Source organism: Cydia strobilella, chromosome Z (genome assembly GCF_947568885.1).
Source record: "Cydia strobilella chromosome Z, ilCydStro3.1, whole genome shotgun sequence".
Lineage (NCBI taxonomy): Eukaryota > Metazoa > Arthropoda > Insecta > Lepidoptera > Tortricidae > Cydia > Cydia strobilella.
In genome coordinates, this window is record NC_086068.1 from 53,013,928 (window position 1) to 53,033,416 (window position 19,489).

At 36.5% G+C, this 19,489-nt stretch overlaps 1 protein-coding gene and 1 long non-coding RNA gene across 2 annotated transcripts in view; both read left to right on the top strand.

Moving 5' to 3' along the window:
• The first annotated feature begins 532 nt into the window (after positions 1-532).
• LOC134754783 (uncharacterized) overlaps positions 533-19,489 on the top strand; it is a 40,332-nt gene continuing 21,375 nt past the window's right edge. The window contains exon 1 of the long non-coding RNA XR_010128977.1: positions 533-579. This is a non-coding gene — a long non-coding RNA (uncharacterized LOC134754783). The remainder of the gene's footprint in view (positions 580-19,489) is intronic.
• Positions 6,202-19,489, top strand: part of LOC134754775 (choline transporter-like 2) — a 32,412-nt gene continuing 19,124 nt past the window's right edge. The window contains exon 1 of the mRNA XM_063691138.1: positions 6,202-6,466. Within this exon, the coding sequence (XP_063547208.1) occupies positions 6,451-6,466 (16 nt within the window). The 5' untranslated portion in view covers positions 6,202-6,450. The remainder of the gene's footprint in view (positions 6,467-19,489) is intronic.

Genomic DNA, 19,489 nt, shown 5'->3' on the forward strand with positions numbered 1-19,489 from the left:
GTGGTATCATACGAAAGGGCTTTTTGAGGCGATTCTAAAATTATACCACATCATTACATTTTAGCCATTTTTTTGTAAATTAAAACAAATAGAATTTTCAAAACACACCAAGTTTGGGGTCAAGTTAAAGGGTTAAGTAGAACTGTGTCACTTTGTATTGAAAAAAAAAACTAAATAAATTTTTTATTGCTTTTTTGGGGTTACATATGAGGATATCACGTATCATTTGTACAAAAAAAATCAGCCATATCGTATCTGGAGGAGCCCAAACTTGGAATGTTTTGAAAATTCTTTTTCTTTCAATTTAAGAAAAAACCGGCCAAGTGCGAATCGGAATCGGGCGCCGAGGGTTCCGTACATTACACAATTTAAACAATGTATTTTTATGTGAAACGTGAGTGAAAGGTAAATTGCGGTTTACGATTTATAACGTATTAAAAAAAAACTACTAACTAGATCTCGTTCAAACCAGTTCTCGGTAAAAGTTGGCAAGGTAATGTACATCATATATTTTTTCAATTTTATCATTCTCTTATTTTAGAAGTTAGAGGGGGGGTTACACATTTTACCACTTTGGAAGTGTCTCTCGGTCTCGCGCAAACTATTCAGTTTAGAAAAAAAATATATGAGAAACCTCAATATCATTTTTGAAGACCTATCCATAGATACCACACACGGTCGTATGGGTTTGATGAAAAAAAAAATTTTTGGGTTTCAGTTCTAAGTATGGGGAACCCCTAAATTTTTTTTTTCCTATTTTTGAGTGAAAATCTTTATGCGGTTCACAGAATACATCTACTTACCAAGTTTCAACAGTTCTTATAGTTTCGGAAAGAAGTGGCTGTGACATACGGACGGACGACAGACAGACAGACATGACGAATCCATAAGGGTTCCGTTTTTTGCCATTTGGCTACGGAACCCTAAAAATGGCTAAAATGCAATGATGTGGTATATTTTCAGAATCGCTTCAAAAAGCCCTTTCGTATGATAGATGAGAAGTATACGATAGGTTTAAAAAAAAAGTTTTTTTTTATACAAAAAAAGGTTTCAGCACTCCCCTCCTAAGGGAATTTTTTTTAGGAACTGCGGGTCAAAATTTTTGTTTTGACTAGTATATACGTGTACCAAACGGCTAACCTGTACATCGATTTGCGGTTTTTTTATGCGAACAGCTTGCACTATTTTTTTCACCACCTTGAACCTTTTGTAGACTAGACTATTGTCCCAAAATATTGGGCGACGACCGGTCGTCTGGCCTAGGAGGTAGTGACCCTGCCTGTGAAGCCGATGGTCCTGGGTTCGATGATATGATATGATGAGCACAGATATTTGTTCCTGAGTCATGGGTGTTTTCTATTTGTATTTAAGTATTTATATATTATGTATATCGTTGTCTGAGTACCCATAACACAAGCCTCCTTGGGCTTACCGTGGGACTTAGTCAATCTGTGTAAGAATGTCCTATAATATTGATTTAATATTTATTATTATTTATTTATTTATTGGGTTTCATATTTATTCCGATCAGAATTAGGAGCTCTTCAATTTATACCTATTTTTATCAAAATCTGACACATAAATAAAAAAACGGACCATCAATAAAACTGTATAATTACATCAAAGTAAGAAATATCACATGTCACATGTTTCTTTATTATGATAATTTTATCTAACCTGAGGCTTTCTTTTTTTCTATTCAACGGAGCCGGAGAGCGGCAAATTTGTTTTTCAAGATGCTTGCTCGAAAAGATCTTATTTCATGCAGGTGTACTGAAGGGAAAAGGCCTATATTGTTCCCGCGGGAGTTATAGCTTTCTTTTTTAATTAGGTATGTCACTAATTCATACGAACCAAGTAAGTTATAAGTAAAATACTTTGTTTAAAATCAAGGTATAAGGGAGTTTTACTTTTAAAATACTCACGACTATAATTTAATATTTTTGTTTATCATATTTAAAAATATTTAATTGGATTAATTTAACAGCCGTTATCTTGTATGTTTTTATACAACAATGTTTTCTTGTATGTCCATGTTATGTTATGTTTTTTTACTATTCTGTAACTCGAAATGTTAATTAGATTGCAGGTTGTAGAAGGATATTGAATTCAGTTACTAAAAACGCGAGCGGCGTGAGGCCGGCGAGGAGCGCAAATAACGTGCGCGTCGGTGTGCGTGCACCACACACACTGGGATAGTCCCTCGGTACGCGGTACCGCCCCCGTCAGCGCGACGACGATATTCTCTTTCAAATCTCAAAATTGAGTTTGGTCTCGGCTCCTGTTGGCTCTTAATAATAAAGAACAATCATATAAGCTTCATGCAAAAAATATATGGTTAAGATCGGCGGGATCAGCTCCGCAAATACCTATACATGCGGAGCTGGCCACACTATTTTGCAGTTTCAGGTGTTGCGGAGTACATACGTGACCCAACTTCCGGTTTTGACAAAGAGATTTTAGCAAACCATGGTTTGGCAGGAATTGATGTTTGAATGCTCCGATAGTGTAACGCAGAAACAGTACTTGCACCAGATGTCCACTGTTTCGTCCACTCCTTTCGTAGGTATAATTTGGGTAGAGCTAATAGGTCTTCAGAAAATCTCTTTTAAACCGGTCTTCTCGACATTAACCTTAAAATAATTAAAGGTTTGACGTGAAGTAGAAAAATATTTCACTGATTGTTTCATTTGTTTCTAAACACAGCTCTACATCATCCTAGGACGTGTTGAAAGTATGAAGTTTACAAATACCACGCCATGTTTGCACGATGAATCAATTTACGAGTCAGTATCAGTATTTTAACCGACTTCAAGATTTCAAAAGGAGGCGGTTTTCAATACGGTTGTTATTTTTTTTAATGTTTGTTACTCCATAACTGTCATTTCTGGACCGATTTTGAAAATTCTTTTTTTGATTGTAAGTATATACTCGTACATACAGATTGGTCCCGTTTTTGTCAAACCGCAGTTCTGATGATGGGATCCATGAGGAATCGAGAGAACTCCTCAAATGTTAAAGGCATAAATATAGTGATTTTAGTATTTCATCAACAAATCAAACACTTACATTTAAAAAAGTGACATTTGATGAAGTGGAACTGCTGATGATGATCAGAACGGAACTCTTCAATGACGCATAGTTCACGTTTGGCGATTTGTCCTCTTCGTTATGTTTGTTAAGCAAGTTAAGTTTTCAAGACACATTTTTGTCAAGCTCGAGTTCTGATGATGGGATCCATTCTCACAGAACAGAACTGCTATCAGAAAAGTAGGTTAGGTTAGGTTAGAACTGTGACCCTTACAGAAACGAAATGCTATCAGAAAAAGTGGGTTAGGTTAGGTTAGAACTGCGACCCTTACAGAAACGTACTGCTTCTAGAAAAGTGGGTGGTTTTACCTCCTTTTCTACATAATTAGGCAAAATATGCTGTCTTTTTCATTTAATTGCCTGGAATCTAAGAGTGCACCATCAACAATAAGTAAACTTTCAGCGGCATCCCCCATTGAAGTCGGTTTTTTTTCCTAAAAATTATATACTTATAGTTATGTATTGACAGAGGATCTGTGTACCTTGCTTGGTGATGATGGTGTTATATTATTATAGGAATTAATAGTAAATTCGATTTCGTGGTGGTCACAGGAGAGTATGATCCCAGTGTTGACTTTCCAGGCAAGAATGCTATTCGCCATGCAACGAGTGGCGCGGGTGATGTCTACGATGGAGTGTTTGACTTGGTTGTGAGTGGCTGTCTCAAATGTGGGTTCATTACCAACATTACAGCTAATAATTAATGATAATTAATAAGATCATAATTTATGCCATTCTCAACCAAAAGGGTACCTATTGTCGGTTGTCAATAAGGCGCTATTTCCATATAGCTTCAATTTGAAATCAACCTTATTGACAAGCGACAATGTGGTACCTTTTGGATGAAAACGTCACATTTACTGCCAAGTCGTAGATAGCTGTCCCTCTGTCGTATATCTGATCCCCATATTGTATGCCAACCGTTTAGATCCCCGCTTATGACGTGCTATACCTATTTGCGTGCTGTTGGAGGGATTGCTCCAGCCGCTTCAGGTGGGTGGGTCATCGTATCTGAGGGATCTTCTCCAGGTTCGACATAAATAGAGGATATCAGCAGCTTTTTGATGTTATCGCAATGAGTTAGTTCGATCACTAGAAAGTTGGTTGTAGCATGCTAAGTGAGCACGATGTATCCTCCCAGCTTTTTCCTTTCAGCAATGCAGGCCTTCGTTCTGTTGTTTATGTCGCTGTGTTGGTAGATGTCATACCCGTCGATGCCCGTAACAGATACTGTTTTTTCGTTACCAACGTACGGTTCTGACATGCAGATGATATCGAATTCTTTGACTTTGGCGCTCTGTAACAACTCTTGCATGGCGTGATAGCCCCTACCCAAATTACACTGTAGTACTGTGATGTGATGAAATCTGTTATTGTTTACTACAGGGAGGCCCTTAAGTAGCAGTACCGGATGGACATTCTTGCTATCTGGTCCCACTTGAGCCACTCCGGACAATGCTGGCTATAAGCAGGAGGGCTGTGTTCGCTGTTTTGTGCACAGCAGTTGGTGCAGCACCTGGCGGTGGAAGTTCTTGGGCAGCTGCGGGTAGAATGTTCATCTGCACTACGTCCGCATTTACTGATTGCGGAATTTTAGTTGAGGAATTGTTAATCTTAAATTGTATTGTCCTAACAGAAAATCTTGAATATCTCGGTCACTATATTATACTTATTACATTATAAATGAGTTATACCTAAGTATTGCACTATATGAGTTCTAAGAACTGTTCTGAAATCGTTGCAGGTGTGGGCATGCTATGGTGGTGCCAAAAAAAAAACAGCTGCACGTTACCGGAAGTTGATTTTCGCTAATTGCGTACCCTTGCGTAGCCTACTGTTCGCCTTTTCTTCCTTATCTCCGGAGTGAGAAATTGAAATTAGTTACACTGATAGTCAAAGGTAGGCATTCTAGGACAATGGAAAAATAGTATTCTTACACAAAACTACTGTAGCGCAATGTTGCATTATTGTACAATCAGTAAACACCAACTAAATGATTAATGATGACACAACACATCGTTATTCCTATAGTAACAAAGATGTGTTGCAATACCTACCTACTTCACATGGATTTGGCTACTTTGGCTGTCACTATCAGTTTGAGTCTAACTGTACTGTACTGTACTGAACCTACGTAAAATACAGCCTTCACTTTTTTGCTGACCTTGCCTATGCCTAGACTTATATTGACCTGGATACGGACCGTGATTACCTTTTGTATTGTTTTCGAGCTCCCGGTATTTCGAACCAGTTACATGAATCTTGTTCATCGGGAGCTCGAAAACAATACAAAAAGTCACGGTCCATATCCCGGTCAATATAAGTATAGTGAAACTTACCGTGAATCAGTCAAAACTGTTCTTGCCTATGCCTACCTACTGCCCTTTAATAATGGTCTTACACATTTTTAGAACAAAATCATGCTAATTAATTTTAAATTAGCCATGGTGTTGATCAAAAAAGTAATAGAACTATGTCAATGTTGATCAAGTTATTAATTAGGTAACAATTTATGATAAAAGTTGTTGGACAAATGCTGCCATGAATACCTAGATATAGGTAATACCTTCATTAGGTACCAGATAAACCAACCGCCTAAATACATATAGGTACAGTCAAGTGTAAAAATATGGGTGCACTCATGCTCAAAAATATGTCCCATAGCTCTTATATAAAAAAAACCACTTTAATTCAGACAAAAGTCCATAGAACAATTAGGTAATATCTTATGTTAGTTGTATGCATCCATATTTTTACACTTGACTGTAGGTACCTATATACCTAAATTAGATAGCACATTTTTTTTGGAATCGAGATTCGTTTCTGATGAGGTTTAATTATTTTCTATCGTTAACTTGCTCGTGTGCGCTATATTGACCGCATTGACCTTTTAGTCTCCCTCAAAAGTATTAAGCCATTTGGATGGCTTATCCTGTTCATTTGTAGAAGTTATACTCTGTAGCACCATTGTCAAAGAGAGTGGACTAGAAATAAATCAGAATGAGATTGCAATGCAAGATGCAAGCCACACGGCGACAGGGAGCGGAGTACTAGCACTGCGCTTGCTTGTTAATTCAGTCTGGCGCGGTAGCTCTGCGCGACGAAACGCGTCACCGCCGTCTCCACTTGCCTCGAACTGCAAATACAACTTTAAACTTTCACTTTCGTATAAACAAATAGGTTCAATTGAAAACATTTAAGTAACTGGAATTTTACTGACAAGCAAATACACGCTAAAGAAGTGGGAAGGAACTTGCTAGGAAGTGACATTTGACAAACTATTTCTCAACAATGCACGAAAGTTGAAAAAAACAGTGGTTCAGCGTTCGTGGTTAAGTGACGACCTCTAATTAAAGCACAATGGGAACGGACTATGGTAAGTCCACGTTACATTTATTTAACTACATAATTTATTCTAATACATAAGGATCATGAATATCACGATGCATTTGTGGAAGTCTGTTTCAGACTTAGGTACCTGTACCCTGTAGGTTTTGCGCGCGCACTTTTATTTTTCAACTCGTGATCTACCCCCCAATTTTACTTTATAAATATTATATATACAAGCTCAGGCTTAAACTTAGAATTTGATCAGGAATTTGACAGGAACAGTATATGATCCAGACCCACATAGAAATGCGATTACGCTAGCTGATAAGATTTAAGAAACTAGGTACAGTATGCAAGTGCACTTGTATGACAAGACAACAAAATAATTGACATAGAATAACACTTCGTGACACTTGTAAAAAAAACCTACATCAGTATCAGTGTGGTCATGTTGTACTTAATTAATCAGTTTTGCCAACTACACAGGTGAAACGTAGCGTGTGTGGCATTCGACTGCGCAGTTTTCTAACCAGCTTTACCTGTGCAGTTGAACAGAACTGCGGTGGTAATGCGTACCCTAGTGTGTATGGCCAGCTTAAGTTTATGCTAATGGGATATGTTAATGTATGACCATAACCTAACCACATAATCAAAATTGCACTTTCATGTCACTTCTAATGTTATTGCTAATGCGGATAATATAATATTAAATATATAATATAGTTTTAAACTAATTTATTTTCTTTTAATTTAATCGAATTTGTTTTTACCTAATTTAATTAGTTAGTTTTAAGTATGTTGTGTGCCCTAGCAGGGCGTCATGGACTGACATTATTTAATTATTTAACACCTTTCTGATTTGATATACACGATTTTACAACGAATAAATGAAATGAAATGTGCGCAACTGTCTCTATCCTGACTTTTCTCATAAATGGCTATACCTACTTAGGTAGGTTTTTATGAAAGAGATTAATTAAGAAACACCTACTTAAGCTGTGTTTTTATAGAACGAGCAAGCGAAGCGAAGTGAAGTTCTTACATTCAACTAGTGGAACACACGGCTGGCTAGGGGCACATCCCGGCATTTCGATGTTTTTAAGCTGAACTATCAGAGGATAGTTTGATGAACAATAACTTAAATAAATTTGTTCTAATTTAAATGAAATTGGGTAAACGTGTAGATGAAGGCATTATACATATATTGTAGTAAATTATGAGCAGGCTCGCCCTCATTCATGGGGTTATGGATTATGGAGCTAGAAGAACCTAGAAGGCCAAAAAGCTATTTGTGAGGGGTCTTGCTATTCTGGTCATCTTAGTTGCAAGAAAGTATGGTCGAGCTTGGTATCAAATGAGTGCTCGGTTTACACATTATTGTTTTTAAGGTTCCGTAGCCAAATGGCAAAAAACGGAACCCTTATAGATTCGTCATGTCTGTCTGTCTGTCTTGTCTGTCCGTCCGTCCGTATGTCACAGCCACTTTTCTCTGAAACTATAAGAACTATACTGTTGAAACTTGGTAAGTAGATGTATTCTGTGAACCGCATTAAGATTTTCACACAAAAATAGAAAAAAAAACAATAAATTTTGGGGGTTCGCCATACTTGGAACTGAAACTCAAATTTTTATTTTCATCAAACCCAAAAGTAAGGAATTGTCAATAAGTGCATATACCGATGCTGACTGGGCCAATGACTGTCTTGATAGAAAATCATATACTGGTTACATAATTAAGCTTGGTTCTAACACAGTGAATTGGGAATCCAGAAAGCAGCGGTCAGTTTCATTAAGTTCTTGTGAAGCTGAATATTTAGCAATAGCAGATGTATCTAAAGAATTATGTTTTGTTAACCAACTTATGTCAGAGATAATGCCAGAAACTGTAGTAAATATAACATTGTATAATGATAATCAGAGTGCGCTTAAACAGGTAGATAAGAAAGAAATGTGCCATAAGCCATAAGCGCACAAAGCATATAGATGTCAGATACCATTTTGTTAAGGATTTAGTAGAAAGTGGTTTTATGGTGGTAAAATATTTGTGCTCAGGCAATATGATAGCAGATGTTTTAACTAAAGTGCTGAATGGTAAACAAAATAGTTTGTTCATGAATGCAATGTGTTTAAGGCGCTGTTAAAATGTATGTATGTTAATGTAAAGCATAATGGTTTGCATGTAGAGCCCATGTATTGAATGTGAATGTTATGTTATTGTCAGTTTTATGCCATATAGAGTCACATTTATGCGAAATGTAGAGTCACATTTATATGAAATGTAGAGTCACATTTATATGAAATGTAGAGTCATTTGCATGATGTGTAGAGTCAAATTTATATTGCAGAATAACACATATTTCTGCACAACACGTATAATTTGTTAAGCACTTCCAAACAACACTAAAAAATATCTACACATGGTATTTAAAAATTTTATATAACCAAAACAAATTATTTTTCTGACGGTCCGCTTTCCGCACTGGCGTGAACTGGTGTACGTGCGAAAGATAACGGCGTATAAATTTAGCTGTAGAAGGAAAGAAATGGATTAATGAGATGGAGATTATGGACGATAATGGCTGTTTCAACGGGTGATAGGTGCCTAAATTTAATGCCGAATATTAGTTTCGCCTGACAATTAGGGGCAATTAGAATTTTGAAAATGCCGTAAAGAAATGCGGAATACGGATAACAGCGGCTTTACAGAATTAAAAGAAATATGGCACAAAAAATAACAATGAACAATTATAGGGTTATTAAACGGGAACCGATTCCATAACGTTAAAAAATGTTCAAGCTCCGTAGGCGATGACAATTTGCTAGTTCCTTTCCAAAGAAAACGTTCGGCCAACCAAAGCTGTACCGTGACCTATCGAACCGCGCTGTATGCGGGCTCGTGTCCTCCGTGGGTCTGCTAGTTCCTTTCCAAAGAAAACGTTCGGCCAACCAACGCTGTACTTTGACCTTTCGAACCACGCAGTATGCGGGCTCGTGTCCTCCGTGGGTCTGATACCTGACCGCCGGTCGACGACCATCCACTGCCGACTGCCCGTCGGCGGCTGCGCCCCGTCGACGGCCACCACGCACCACCGGAGCACTGCTCGACGGTGGCCTTAAAAAGGTCCTGGTGCAGGCAACTACGGCCAACAAGGCCGCGGAACGACGGGAAGAAAAGCGCACTCCAAGTTATTATTGGCAACTTCAGAAGAAAACGTTCCTTTCGATTAAAAGGTTAACCTGACGGAAACAAGGAAAAAACTGACGCTGACAAGTTATTATTTTAAGTATATGGAGTTCTGGAAACCGTCCATAGGCCTACATGTCTAATATTTTCAGCGACTGATTCGACTTTTTGCAAAGGTAAAGTTTGTTCATTCGCAACATCTACCTAATCCTTACATATGTTTGTTGCAGGATTAAAACTCGCCAATTATAAGGCGTTCGTAGTTTTTTCTCTTCAGACAACTTACCTACGGGCCCTACGGCGGTTTATGTACGTGTACAACGCAACCAAGGCGAAAAATAAACTTGTTATTTGAAATTTAACAAAAATATTGATTAGATTATTCTTGTAATAATGACCAGAATTATAGTGTAAGCTGAAGTGACCCATATTTTATTTACGTTTAAAATAATTATAAACACCAAATAATCAATTGTTTTTTTTTTTATATATGTATAATATACAACCATATAAAAAAATACACAGGTATGTGGCATTCTTCAGGAAAAGTACAATTATTTACATTAACAAGTGGCATATTTATTCTCTTCAAGCTCCTTCAGTTTCTGAACTGGCGTCAAAAACAGCTCCCCATCGCAGTGCTGATATTCTGTTTGCTCCCTACCTATGACAATGACAATGTATGATTATTACTGAATAAATGATATGATATGATATGATATGATATGTCTTCTAAGTTTACTAAAACAAAATCATATCAAAATGTAAATAGTCCATATATTTGATATTTAATAAGTCCTGTAATCGTGAGAGGAATAGTTACAGTGATACCCTACCAGTGACTGCTCAGTGTTTTACAAATACAAAATCCTTGATTTAATAAATTCGTTTTACAAATGATCTAAGGGGATGTAGCCGCCCAACAAGCATATTAAAATATCACAATCCAGTAGGATATGTACCTGCGGAAGCAATGATTTGTTTCACATTCTTTTTTCCAACATAGTCAGTTTCTAAATATTTTTTGATCTTGTCAAACTTGTAAATCATATTGATTAACAATATTTACATCGTTTTTACTCAATAATAATAATAATTTCAAAAGGTTTAATAAAGTATAAACCGCGAGCGGCAATTCGAGTTGACGTAGTACGAAGAGCGCGGCCGCACTCAGAGCGGGAAAAAAAAAAACATTTTCACTTCTCATGCTCATAAAGTTCTCCTTTGTACTGATGTAGGCTGCACAAAATGCTACTTTTATGCTCTAGTGCACAAAGTAATTTTTTTTAAAGACTAAGACAATCAAATCATTGCCATAGTACACAATAAAACATAATCGGATAATATTGTTATTCCACTTTATTTGGCCCGTTTTTTTTATAATCCGTGTTTTATATATTACTAAATCATTAAAATCTTACAATACAGCATAGTTATTATAGAAATAAACTACAAAATGTAGTTATAATTTGGCAGTATGAATAAAGACTTAAAGCGCCCTCCACACGAATTGCGGCGCGAAGCCGTGAACGCGAGTGTGGACAGTTCGCTAATCAGCGAAATCGATACCACACTCGCGTTCGCGGCTTTGCGCCGCGATTCGCGCACGAGTGTGCAGTGGGCTTAAGGTAAATATGACGTGTTAAAAATTAAAAAAAAAAAGAAAAAAAATGTTTTTTTTGCCATTGTTTTATTTTACTCACAATCGAAGTGAAAAGCAGTGTGTATAACTCAGGCACAAACGCCTATTTTTATCCTCGGCTATATTGGTCCTCGCTGCCGCTCGGACCAATAAATTGCCTCGTATGTACCTGAATCGCTTTGTGCCCTTGTTGTACAATCTACTATTTTAGGTTCGATGACTTCGATGTACATTGCTGCTTTTCTTAGCGCAATACTGCATTTGAGTGTTGCCCTACTTTAATTTGCTTTACATTGCTTGACCAACTATAAAATTTTATCCATACAAAATAATTCAGCCCGCAATGTAATACACCACACAAGTTTCGAGATACGAGCGTTTTAAAGTAACTGTCAACGCTTGTTGGCAGTTACTATTAAAAAGCTCGTATCTCGTAATGTCATGTCATCTTATGTTTCTTAATGTTTGCAGTACATTGCTGCTCGGTAAATTAAAAAAATAATAATTACGGGGTCATAATTAAGTGAAAATAAAAAACTTCTTAATTAATGATTAGACGAATAAATTCTGTATCTGGTTTAATTTATCGCCCGTATTAGATTTACACACTGTATAATATTTACTAGCGACCCGCCCCGGCTTCGCACGGGTTACACAAAACTTTAACCAATTATATACCTAAACCTTCCTCAATAATCACTCTATTGATAGGTGAAAACCGCATAAAAATCCGTTTAGTAGTTTATATCGCGAACATACATACACACAGACAGACGCGGCGGGTGACTTTGTTTTATAATATATTATAAATGATTATAATAAAGTGATTTAGTGGTGCGGTGCGATTATTGTAACTTTGATATTGTGAATTAGTATAAAAAAACTTTACCAACTGATATATTATAATAGGCCTCGAAACAACGGCATAAGGTTACAGGTTATCCTATTACATATTATACATATATACCTAATGAATTTTATTTTTGTCAAGTCGGACATTTTAGTGATAGTGATTTTTTCAGTACCTACTTCAAATTCAAAAATAATTTGTAATAAGTTTTACTCGTAAATTGACTTCAGTATTGACTTTTCAAGTAATGACAGATTTCATTGGCAAAACTTATTCAGAGGGCTGACCCAAAACGGACTAAGAAAAGGCACGGAAGAACACGAAAACTTTAGGAAATGGATTGTCCTATATACTCATTCATCAATCATCATCAATATTTATTAGTAACAGCGTGCGAAATGAAATAAGTAATAGCGCGTAAAAGAGGAAAAGCGATTGCTAAATGTGCGATAAGAAAAGTGAACAAACAAGAGTCGTAACGTAATGGAAGACCAATATGACAAGGACAATGCACAGGGTTTTTCAACGAGCCGAATATGACTCACTGGTCAAACGCGCTCTCACGAGTCTCACGTTTGTCGAGAGCACTTTAATGTCATGCCAAGCATATGGAAGTTTATATCTTTTGTGATATAATGGAAAGAGATGCAACACAAATGTTTGGATAATCATGGCTAAAATGTGTTGCTGTAATGAGCTGTAATTTGCTATTGTAAACACAGTGGACCGCTTTAGTTTGATCATTCTTTCACTTTTTGCATTCTTTCAATAGTTTTTTCATCACACTTGTTCGAAAATAGTTATTTGTTATACAAGGGTGCAAAGTTGTATTTTACCAGCGAGTGTAGAATTGAAACACGAGCAAGTGAAAGGATTCTATAGTTGAACCACGAGCGAAGCGAGTGGTTCTAAAATAGAATCCTGAGCGTAGCGAGTGTTTCGACACACGAGAAGTAAAATACATTTGCACCCGTGTGTAACACAAAACTTTTCACCTCACTATAGCGAGGAAAGTGCAACATCCACAGGCGTTAGATCATCTTCATCAGTGGAATCACTAATTTTTTTACCATATTATAACAATAAACTCTGGAAATTCTGTATTTTTACGTGAGAAGTTTTAAAGTAAAAATTTTGTTGACAATGTTGACATTTATGACGTATGAAATGTCAGTGATGCGTTTTGAAATTGTGACGACTCAACTTGTGCGTTCAGAATTTGCGCGTTATTTAACATCATTATTAGAAAACAAACGTTTCTTATGGAATTTTAAGGTTTGTTATGTGTATATGTAAATAGCTGACTTAAAATCAGTAAATAAAGCTAAATTTGGTATTTTTTATTAAATTCTCAAACCATTTATTTAATGATAATTAATATCGAACGAACCATTATTATGGGCGTTTTACGTTTTGTTATCTGTCAAGCTACTTAAACACGCTCCATCCAAGGTCAAATTACTTTCCCCACTAGTGGATAAAATGCGTTTTTCCCCGCTGGTTTTAAAGGATAAAAGACGGCTTTCCGAGCTAGTGAGGGGAAAAGATCTTATTTCATGCAGGTGTACTGAAGTACAAAGGCCTATATTGTTCCCGCGTGAGTTATGGATTCTGAAAAAAGGCTATAATTCACTCGTGAGTTATAGCTTTTTTTTAATTATGTCACTAATTCATACGAACCAAGTAGGTATAAATGAGTTTTACTTTGAAAATACTGACGTTTACAAATTATTAGTTTTTGTTTATGCTTTAAAATATTTAATTTGATTAATTTAATAGCCGTTTCAAATAATTTTACACATTTTTTAATTGTGGGCGAATGCCGATGGGTCTGTGCCTCCGATGCCTAAACTGCCAAAACATTTCAAAATGGCGGACGAATGTTTGAAATGTCACCGTATTTAAGAATGATTTCGTTTAAAATTTAGTTTTTTCTTCGCAAGTGTGATGAAAAACATTGTGTGTAACTTCGGGGGTAAAAATATTGTTACTCGAGTCTTTAATTCACTCCAGCCTGCGGCTGTCGTGAAACTCGTGAATATATTAGGCTCTCGTACAATATTTCACTTACCCCCCACTTACGTGGCACAATGTACTATAGTTTTTATTCTTTCAAGGCCACACTAACGAAAATTGCCTGAAACACCTGTTTTTACAAAAGCAATGATGCTAGCTAACCTTTCAATTCAACTTAAAAAGAAATGCCTGATCAGAATCACCTATAGATGACGGAATTATGTTGTACAGTCGCCATCAGATATATCGGAGCGGCCGAGGTGGTCACAATATCTGAACACGCACTCTAACGCCTTGACAATAGAGGCGTGTTCAGATATTTGTGAGAGTCTTCGCCGCTCCGATATATCTGATGGTGACTGTACCTAGTCTACAACATAATATAACAAATACCTATTACGACTGGTAGATCTGTTATATAAGGCACAAGCTCATATTATAGCTACGAGCATGTTTTGTGAATAGACAAGAGTGCACTCGGCGCGATAAGCGATACTAGCGATAGGATGACGTTATAATTAACACTTAACACTTAAGAGGAAAGGGGACGCGGACGGCCGCTTCTCCATACAAACGTCGTCACCATTTTTCTCTCTGGGTATTGACATCATGCAAAATATTTTTGCAGAACTTGATGTATATTAACCATATACTTTTTTTTTATTTATATTTAACTTTTTGACTTTTTTCGATGTTTTAATTATAAATAAATTATTGAAAAAAATATGAGCGAAAACAGATTTCATACAAATTTTTAAATGCTTCTTTTATAATAATTAAACAGTGGTTGATATACAACAAATTGTGTCAGAATATTTTAAATAATGTTAATATCCAGAGAGAGGAAAATGAAGACTATATTTGTATGAAAACGCGATTTCGCGCGGGTCCTCCACTTTCGTCTTAACGTGTTGTGTTTCCCCCTAGATAGGTTAACTAGATCACATTTAACATGATTCATAAATAACATTGATTTGAAGTGCTTTGTATTTTACCTAATCACTATACTTGATCAAAGACCTAATAAGATGATATGAATTATAGCTTATTGTGGAAAGTGACATCTATCTGAGTTACTTCAGTGAATGTGCGGAAATAGGAAAAATCCTTCCATGTGTTTTTTTTTACAAAACATATTGATTCATCATTTACATGCAACACTTGCAACAGCCTGTAAAAATAAATGTTCGCATAATCGTTATCATTTATATTCCTAAAACCAATTTATATGTCAACATTATAGATAGATTTATAATTATTTACAATTTATACATACATTATTAAAAAAAAATATTGTAATTAAGTATACTATTTCTACAATTTTGGTTATTTGTGTGCACCAGTGGTGTGCACTGTGCACAGAACTCATGGTAGGTGTAGAATGGGCGCTCGACATGCCAGTTTTTGGGCGCTTAAAGCTTATTAAATTGGAAGCTTCGACGATATTTCTGGGCAGTTTATTATAACAAGTTGCCAATACCATTCAAGTTTTACCTATTTATAATGTTCGGTGATAGGAATAAATTATGACACGCGTAAATATAGTACTCGTAAGTACACAGTTACACAGTAGGTAGGCACATTTATTGGGCGTGTGCCCACGGTAGCGTGGCTCCATAAAACCGCGACTACTCACCGTAAATTGTAAAACGCGGGATGCTTGGGCGAGGACCTTAATGCAAGACACTAAAAGCTAGATTTCAATGATTGATGCACCAATGTTGTTGCTAACTGGCCTTGTATTCCCAACGCTTACTCATTCAGATGAGCTAGTATAACTTTGACCTCAAAAAGTGTAACTATTGCGCGTAGCTTGAGTAGACCAGGTAACACTTTATATTGGTTATCTTGATTGTGTGTACGGCATGCTGGAATATATGAATGCTGCCGGACGGTGATCGCACCGCGGGACGTAAATAAAGATACCGTCAGCCATTCACACATTTATCACACTATTAGTACACATTAGCCGGAGACCACAATGCACAACTATTCAATAGCTACGTTTTTTACTGTGTGTTAAATAAAAGACACTCCATTACCTAGATAATTGTAGTAGAGGGTCGCTAAATACAAAGCTAGAATGATAATATACATTTATAGCATCATATCAGTCTTGATCTACGTCTACGCACACGCAGCCGGTGTGCTCTGGCCTTTAAATAGACTCAAATACAACCCGTTTAGAGAAGCGCTGGTGGCCTAGCGGTAAGAGGGTGCGACTTTCAATCCGGAGGTCGCGGGTCAAACTCCGGCTCGTACCAATGAGTTATCAGATCATAAGATCTCAACACACATAAGTACGAAATTATATTTTACCAGTCGCTTTTCGGTGAAGGAAAATATCGTGAGGAAACCGGACTAATCCCAATAAGGCCCAGTTTCCCCTCTGAGTTGGAAGGTCAGATAGTAGTCGGTTTCATAAAAACTACTGCCTTCTATTCTTGGGATTACTTGCCAAGCGGACCCCCTGGCTTCCATGAGCCGTAGCAAAAAGCCGGGATAACGCGAGAAAGATGGAAGACAACCACTTTAGAGTTAATGGTTATCCTCCAGACTCAATTAAAGTCAATTAGTATTAATATAATCTATTAAACCGCAGTCTCTAGCCGAGGTGACTCATGTGAAATGTTCTTTATTCTGCCCGCTCACGTACCTCTTACACAAGCGAATCAGTCTTCGACGTGACTTTATGTGGTACACATGTCCCATAGCAATAACAAAACGTAAACAGTGATTCAGGGAGTCGGAAAAAGTAGTGAATTCGATGTGACCGGGAAGTTAAGCAATTCATCATAGTCTGGATAATTAGTTATTTTGCAATACATTTTCAATTGAGTATATAATAAGTAGTTCGTAATATTTATTAGTTGTTGTCTTGCAAATTGTTATCATTCGATCTCCATGCTAGTTCACATTATTTCGTTTGATATTTTTTGTTTAATCCAGTTTTCTTCTACAAGCGATCCTAAATTACAAATGAGTGCGCGTGAAATGTCCCATTTCTAAATATAAGTAACGCACGATACGTTACCCACATTATTTAATGTCGGGGATATTATTAAAACTAGGTAGTTTTAGGCGATCACTTTTGCTGTTTCTAAACTATTATGTTTCATATGTTTGTATACAATTTACACATGTACCAAGCTAATAATGTACGTGCCTAAAGTCAGCTTCGAAAGTCCCTCTATATGTATAGGCACTTTACGAGAAGTTCTTGTTGACCAAAAATATCGTTAAAGGTTTCTGAGTTCTACCTGCCTATTTACCTAGTAAAACGTTAAGATAAGAATCATTGTTTACATTGACTATGCGTGACCTCGTCGTAAGCCTCTTTTGACGTAAAAACATTTTAGCAGTTTGTACCGTAGGCATCTACCTACGTAGGACCTACTAAAAGTATACTTGTACCTATCTATTTATTCAATGACGTAACTTATTATACTGACTCGCGTTTAAAACCGCGATTTAAATCATATGTTAATGTGATGTTACCAACTGATGATTACAAATATTACCGCATTTATTATGTACATTCATGTAGGTACCGGAGGCTATCTAATAGTTTATTATTACAATTATTATATAGGTACAAATACAAACCAGTACCAACGTAGGTACCGGTATTCAAAGACTTTATAGTGGTCCATTTCAGAGCAGATAAAACAAAAATTTACTTATAACTTTGTAAAATACCTTTGTGCATGTGTTTTGGGAAGTCTTAGACGACGATACTATAATTCTTTAGACACACACATACACATAAAAATATCCATAACTCAGGTTAGTAGGTGACAAGACGTTCACTGTAGATAGTAGATAGATATATCACAGAATAACTAATGATATATTGAATTATAGGGTTAAATAGATGGGATAGAATACTATTTTAGTAGCATGCGTTGTCACTAAAATTAGTATGATTGATAACAATTGCTAACGTAAGAAGGCTCTTGTTGCTTGTTGGGTTTCCAAAATTACTATTAAATCTAATAAAGCTAAACCTTGGTTACACCACGCTATTGTTACAATACTAAATTTTTCTATAAGTAGTCTTTCAGAACTAATTACTCGCCGCTCAGAATACATTAAGAAAGAAAAAAATTTGATTGATGATTGATGTTGATTTTAGATCAATACAATATTTAATAAAATCTGCAGTAACTAAATACCTACAGTGAATAATGCTAAAACTTCACTTTACGAATGTCGATTGCTGTAAAGCGACCAGTCAAGGAAAATGAGGGGTTACAAAAACTGCATGAGTGGTTCCCTAATTGCCTTCTAACTATATATCTATCTAACCCCGGCCATTGCCTTCGTCTGTGCTTAGTTGCTTACGCACTGCCTAACAATATTATGTATTGGTACATTACATGTTTTTTTTAGTAGTTAACTAAATCAGAGTAGTCTTTGTATCTGCTGTAGGGTTTGTTTTCACATCTGTGCAATTACATGCAAAAGGATATTAATTGTTAAAGCTACAATCAGAAATCAACCTCTAGGCCAAGCAACAAGAAGGTATAGAGGGTAATGCTTGGAACACAATTTTTTACTCCGTAACTTTGTTTGGACTAAGTTATGAGGTGAGCATATTAAAAGTCCCCGGCAGTAGCCCTTGAGCTGGAGGGGACAGGACAGGAGGGTTTGAAGGTCCCATTTTTCGGTTGTTCACATAAGTATCTTGGAAACTTTGCGTCTTAGCGACATGACTACTTACACAAAACAAAAGCTGATTAAATTAGCTACAAGTTTAATTTCGTCAAGTTTTTCGATATATTGAATAGTTTTCGAGATATCCTCTCTTGAAAGTTTATTTGGGGCTCTCAATTTTATCTCGATATCTACATGTGAGGCTACTATGGCCATGTTTGGTATCGTTTTCGTATAAATCGGGGGTGCCAAATTCATTTATGGTATCACATTGACACCATTCCGAAGTAAAAATATAATATATAAACTTTAAACAAATAACTTTTGTAGGGTTCCTTACCCAAAGGGTAAAAACGGGACACTATTTATATTAAGACTCCGCTGTATGTCTGTCTGTCCGTCTGTCACCAGGCTGTATTTCATGAACCGTATTAGCTAGACAGTTAAAATTTTCACAGATGATATATTTCTATTGCCGCTATAATAGACCGCGGGCCAGGAACAGATTTCCATGACCAATCGCCTCCCGGGCGAAAACTCGTATAGTGGTTAACGGCTATGTATGATGAACCCTCGTGAACGTCAGCTGCCGCTCCGTTGGTGGGTTGAGGAATGGCAGCAAATAGTCTATAAAAATTTTTTTGTCTACGCCTCCCGCTTAATACTTTGTCAGATGATAGTTTAGATGCTATTGTGAATAAACAAAATCGTCAGCCGATTG